Source organism: Macrobrachium nipponense, chromosome 1 (genome assembly GCF_015104395.2).
Source record: "Macrobrachium nipponense isolate FS-2020 chromosome 1, ASM1510439v2, whole genome shotgun sequence".
NCBI lineage: Eukaryota > Metazoa > Arthropoda > Malacostraca > Decapoda > Palaemonidae > Macrobrachium > Macrobrachium nipponense.
In genome coordinates this window covers 171,119,395-171,126,374 of record NC_087200.1, presented here as the reverse complement: position 1 = coordinate 171,126,374, position 6,980 = coordinate 171,119,395, and the positions used below count along the sequence as shown (strand labels likewise).

Below are 6,980 nucleotides of genomic sequence, written 5' to 3'. Positions count from 1 at the left end.
TACATGTAACCAACAAATATTAAAATACAGTACATCAAAATTTACACTCACCTCAATCCCTCCTGATAATTTGGCCCAGCACGACGAACAAATATGCTGATTTTTCCTTCAACCAATTTTGCTTGATACTGTTGAAGAGCCCTTACAATACCCTTAAATGTTGCTGCTACATTGGTGAAATTTGCAATTCCACCACCAATTATCAAAATCTGTAAAAGTCACCATTATCTTACCTTTCACATATTCAACATACAATAAGTTTTAGTACAATAACGTGCTATGTTTACATACTTGTAGAGACTTCTGGCCCTATTAGTGTCAAGTAAATCAAGGTGAAATGTTTTCAGTCATTAAAGATGATGAAAACCTTTCCAATTAACGGCAGTCAATGTATCTTCACACATTCTATGCTTGTTGAAAAGTTATAATTGAACCATATAAATTAGATAGAATGACTCAATTTTTGAATAAACTACTACTATTATACAAATGAAAATTTCCAGTTGATAAAAAGCACATACCTTTCCATCAGGATGGTTCTCCTTGGTCATGAGGGTTAGGATTGTCTTGGCATACTCGTACGTCTGTTGCTCTGAAGGGGCTCCAGAATACTCTCCATAGTTAGCTAGTTCACCAGCACCTCCAAGCTCACAGATTGTGTCTGAATAAATCACAGAAGCTCCACCTCCAGCAACCATTGTCCAAATACGGCCTTTTTCATTCAATATTGTCAGCTGAAAAGAGAACATGCATCAGTGCGGTGTGATCCTCAATTCCAGATACGTACAAAGAGGGATTATTCGAGATGAAACAACATTCACTTTTCACATAATAATTCTTGCATTTCACCCTAGTGCAAGGGTTATTACATACTTGAAGTTTGCCTTCAGCTGTGTAGTGTATGTTCTTTGAATATTCTCTTTGGCCAAAGCCACATCTGTTCTCTGTGACCTCTTTCCACCAGCTGTCCAACTTCTTTAAATCGTGCTTGCTCAATTTTTACTTGACTTAAAAACAAAATTCTTTGGGCCATCACTGAGTCAAAAGGTGAGAATAATAATAATAATGTGCAATATGAAAAATGAAACTGTAAACCACATAGCAAGCAAATGTCCGGCCCTTGCACAGAACCAGTACAAAAAGAGGCATGATTCAGTGGCAAAAGCCCTCCAATGGAGCCTGTGCAAGAAACACCAGCTACCTTGCAGTAATAAGTGGTATGAGCACCAACCTGAAGGAGTGATAGAAAACGTTCAGGCAAAGATCCTCTGGGACTATGGTATCAGAACAGATAAGGTGATAAATGCAAATAGACCAGACATGACGTTGATTGACAAAATCAAGAAGAAAGTATCACTTACTGATGATGCAATACCATGGGACGCCAGAGTTGAAGAGAAAGAAAGGGAAAAAATAGAGAAGTATCAAGACCTGAAAATAGAAATAAGAATTATATTGGATATGCCAGTGGAAATTGTACCCATAATCATAGGAACAATAGGCACGATCCCAAGATCCCTGAAAAGGAACCTGGAAAAACTTGAGGCTGAAGTAGCTCAGGACTCATGCAGAAGAGAGTGATCCTAGAAACGGCGCACATAGTAAGAAACGTGATGAATTCCTCAGGAGTCAGGATGCAACCCAGAACCCCACACTATAAATACCACCCAGTCGAATAGGAGGACTGTGATAGACAAAAAAAAAAAAATAAAAAAATAAAAAAATAAATAATAAAAATGATATTTTACATCAGATCTTCCTCGTACAGGGTTAGATGTATAGTATGAGTTCTCTCTGTTGTCACCTATTTTGTACACCTACTGCCTTAACTCCCATGTGGAATAGGTCTCCATCTATGCCTTTTCCCATGAGTTAATGGGCTTTCCTGCTGATCCTCGCCCTACTATTATTTTCCTACTTCACAGTAAATATAATACCAGCATGAAATACACAACTTGGGCCAGGAACTGGTCAGTGATTGGTTGACATCTTACCAACAAGCCAGGCAACTGACTTCACTGGTTGAGGGTGCATTCCTTTGTCCTGCACAACCGTTTTACAACTAGCATATGGCTCAGGCCCTCCATAGGGTTTGGCTCCTGGGAGTATCTTGTTGGTATGGCATGGTCTAAATCATGAGTGTCACTGTCTGAAGAAGCTGTCATTTGCAAAGGATTTTGGGAAATACTAAGTTAGGGATTATTTCTCAAAATATATAGTGGTACTTCAACCATGTGTAAATGATTAAAACTGTGCTTTTTGAGCAATGCAATTACGTTAAATCAGCTACCGAGATTAAGTAGTACTTATTAGAGTATACAGAGTACTATATACTCATCTCCCAACCAATATGTCCTCCAATTGTATCTGATATTGGCTCAATTTCAAGAATTTGTTCAAGCACTCCAGGTGTACAGGATGAGGAGGGGTGTACTACAGACCTAGCTTGCCCCACACAACGAAATGTGAAGAGATGCCTCTACAATGAAGTCAGCAAGTGATATACTATCTTCTTTACTTGAGTATAATAAATGGAAATGTTACAACCCATAAACAAAATTACCCCAAGTCCATTATCAACTACATTCTAGAACCCCATAACACTTGGGGAAGAACCTAACATGAAATGTAACACCATGCCTAACTAATAAATTTAGCTTCCATTCTTCAGCAGGAATCTTGGAGGTTATCAAGGACTCTCCTAGCAAGTGTAATGGCATCTCTCAACATCAAGTCCTTGTTCACCAATGTCACCATAGATTAAATCACCATGCTATACTCAATCAGATATAGTATTGGGATGAGATAACACCAAAACTGGCCACCCAGGAAAATGCCCTTAGATCCTTAACTTTTTGAAGAAAGCCCCCTTCGTCACACACAGGATCTATATATAAATACATACCTACTCTAAAAATTGGAGTACCCATGGCATCCCATTCAACATTCTCTTCACCAATCTTCACATAGATATTGTCATAGAACATGTCTTCTGTGCATCTGTACTTCCTTCTTACTGAAGGTATTTTCATGATACTTTCATCATAGGCCATGACAAAAAAGGAACACACCAATCAAGATAGGCTTTTAGTGTGGCATCCTCTGTGTGAAACTAGCATCAACAGAAAGTTCCTTTTCTCAATGTTCTCGTATTCAAAGCACAAGGAACATGGAAAGCAATGGAGGAGTATACAAAAATGACCAACCTGGGCCCACCTCAACAGACAAAGTGAGTGACTTAAACACTATAACCAAGGCATCACCACTGCATATGTTTGAAAACCATTTCACAATGTTCATCATGGCACTCAGTACATGAGTAACTCAATTGGATAACCCAAGTACTGTACCAGTAAAAATCATTATTTAAGCCATAATATGGACATATAATATTTTATAATCCTTGATAAATGGTGCACACTGTTCATCCCTTTGGAAAAGACATCCCATATCAAAGTATTCTCATGACTACAGGAACTCCAGGTACCAAGAGGATGAACATGCCATACTAGAATCATTATGGGATATGTTACCTCATTACTAACATACAACTGACTTTATCTTGTCTGTTCATGATGCCCAAACACAGATGCGCTCTGTACTTAATTTCATATGACAACACTGTTCATCTCCAAATTGGTTCTATGCCAAGTTCAAGGAGGTGCCATCAAAAGACACTATGAAGAAGTACATTAACAATGTACTGACCCATGATGACTTGATAGCTGCCATATATGCCATCAACAGCCCCCAGGACACTACCAATTTCCTTTCCTTGAAGCACTGCATTTGCTGAAAAATAGACCTATCCTGATCATCATCCAGGAACTTTTACTGCCTACAAATATATAAAAACCTCTGTGCTAATGCCTCCCAATGATGACATTCTTGGACTGAACCACATCCCATTGATGAGTTGACCCCACTAATCAGGCCATAAGAACCCCTCCAATACAGTTGGTAGTGCGTTGGCCTTGTAATCTCAGGGCCAGCTTTCACTCTCTGTCAAAGGGCGAATAGTAAACTGTCTATTGGATGGTTATTGCCATGAATGATGTCATAGTAGGGGCTGGGGTTACTTGGCTGACATCTGACCGAGAGGCAATAGCCTGTGGCAGGACTGTTACCACCAAACTTTAGCTTTAACTTTTATACAACAACTACCAGATGTTGTACATCAGGGGTGCAACAACATGTCCTCAACCATTAAAATCAACTTTCTAACACATGGGTCAGCACCAACTAATCAGTAATGAACAAGTGATACTCAACGAATGCAACTGTTAACCCACCATCCCCACATGAATGCAACCATCAAACTATTAAATCCACTTACTAACATTTCCCAATGTAATTATGCTATATCAGATAATATTGCAAAACACTTTTTCTTTTTTATTATTTACTGTAAATTGTTCACAGGTTAAATGAAAAACTCTCCTTGTGTCAATACCTTTCAACTTGCATATGAATACATACTAAATGATTATTGCATGATCATTCGTCCATCAATAAAGGGAATCATTATAAGAAAATGGCTCTATTATATAGACAAACTGTGCTACGGCCATTATTTTTAACAATGTAAGCTTTAGGGAGGGCCTCCTTCCCAAGTACTGTCTTCTTACTACAGGACAAAATTAACTTGTGAATGCTGTACATGAATAACTATTTACTAACTGTAACAAAAAGATCCAATTCAAATAGCAGACATATTTAGGTTTTAAATGCTAACCAACCCATTTTCATAGCTGCTGCAGAAGCAAACCTACCTTATAACAAAAGCTCTTCTCCAAACACAATAGAAAAAAAATAATTCATTCTCTATATCTGACCTACACACAGTTCTCTTCATTTCTGATTATTATCTTTAAATTACTATTCACAGATTTCATTACCAACTCCTATCAAAAAAAATTTTTCCTTTACTTAAAAAGGCAACATATCCTAAGATCCTAAGGTCCACTCCAGGACTGATTAAAAAATAATTTATTCCTTTTCTTCTGACTAATTCTGCACTGCAAGTGTTAATCACCTTCCATTATTCCTTCATAAATGAAAATACAATGTTCACTCTACTAGTACTCTAAATGCTCACTACCCATCCTAATCTTACTTCTTCAGTACGCACAGTGTGCTTGAGTAAATCTGTAATGTATTGTATCTCTGAAAGGGATTGACAACCAAAGTTCTACTCAAATAAAACCTCTTAGATTTACACATGCACTCTCCTATAAAACATTTATTTTACCATCTCTGAGGTCTTCCTCTATATTCACTCACAATAAAAAAAAAAACATAAGTTTCCTTATAAATGGGGTTAACCTTACAAAAACACCTTAGATAACTGTCTTCAACTGTTTTCCAACCCTTCAAACCAACATGATAGTAAATGATGGCTGTTCATGTCTTTGATTTGCTGTAAACATTACAATTTTATATGTACTAAAATATTTGTTTTCAATGCTTATTCTAAGTTGCAAAAATGAAAGATGGTATTTGTAAAAACATGGGCATACCATATGTGCAAGCTAAACATAATAAAACTACGAATAAATGAATACCTTCAATGATGCACCACTTTTGGCGTCTAAGTCTGCAATGTAAGCTTCCTCAGTAAGCGCATCACGGCCAAATGGTGGAGGGTAGTCAACCTCCCCCCACTTGGCTTTACACATGAATTCAGCAGTGGCATCCAATTTGGCGGCAAGATCCAGGATGTAAATATTTTCAGAGGTGATAACCAGAGGGTTAATTTCTAGGTATGTGAAATACAAATCAACATACTGGTCGTATAGGGCTTTAATAAAGGCGGCAGCTTTTCTGTTGGAAAAAAATGAGAGAAGAAAAGAACATGAAAAATAACCTGATAACACTATAACTATAGTACACATTTCATTCTTCAGCATTTCACAATTATACATTTTTCTAAAATTGGGATCTTTCCTCCAAGGGTTTTTGGGGGTCATTACCTAGGACTAATATGAGTCTTGATGTGATAAAAAATTAATTTCCTATCATTGATTGGTGTCTAAAAGTATCTGTATATAATACCATATATACAGCAGTACATCAGAATCAACTTACTCTTTGCGTGGGCTATCAACATGGGTCAACAACTTTTCCTTAATCTCATCTTCACTGGGAGTCTCTTCGATTGGAACATCCAGCTTGAGCGCCTTAGCATCGACGTCACCAATATCGACGCCTCCCTCATGAGTGAAGAGGATTGTATCTCCGTTGCGGTGTGAAAATATGCAGACATAAGCCTCATCACCTTGATCATGAGGAAGGAAGGGTTCAATGATGAAGTGACGAAGTTTTCCAACAGCTTTGCCAACCTGTGAAAAATGTAGCTTCATATTAATATAGCTTCAGCTTACAATTTAACATGAGTCACGGGAATGTAAGATGTTTTACTAAGTACCCAAATACAACATAACATGAGTCATTCACTTTTACATTATGTTCTTAAAGCAGGTACTCCATACACAAAAGTACAAACATAAACCTGTTCTTGCCTTACGCTTTTAATTATTAATTATTATAATTCTACCAATTAAAAATAATAACACGAAATAAAATCTCTCCGCATTTCCATCAAAGCACTCACATTTAATATTCGATCTGTTCACCTATGTAAAATTTCACTCATTATATAATAATATTATAGTATATATATAATATTTAAATATATATATATATATATATATATATATATATTTCAAAGTATGCAAAAATGTACGAAACATTACGAAAAGTAAAAAGTATGAGGTCTGAGAGGAAACTAAGTTTGAATCCAAAAGTTAAGGATGTACTAACATATATCTCATATTTGTTGCTGAAATTCATGAAGAATATCTTCCATAATCTCGTCTCTCATTTCATGACGTAATACATTAGAAAGAGGAGGGGGACGGAGGAGTCAATCATCTTGGGTAGATTTGATGGAAAACGGGCAAATCCACAACATCTTATCT

At 36.8% G+C, this 6,980-nt stretch overlaps 1 protein-coding gene across 1 annotated transcript in view; it reads right to left on the bottom strand.

Moving 5' to 3' along the window:
- The window catches only part of LOC135219825 (ATP-citrate synthase-like), a gene marked incomplete at its 3' end in the record, with an annotated part of 106,506 nt that overhangs the window by 37,577 nt on the left and 61,949 nt on the right, over positions 1 to 6,980 (bottom strand). Inside the window, 4 exon segments of the mRNA XM_064256923.1 lie at positions 52 to 209; positions 522 to 734; positions 5,565 to 5,823; positions 6,088 to 6,341. Of these exon segments, the coding sequence (XP_064112993.1) occupies positions 52 to 209; positions 522 to 734; positions 5,565 to 5,823; positions 6,088 to 6,341 (884 nt within the window).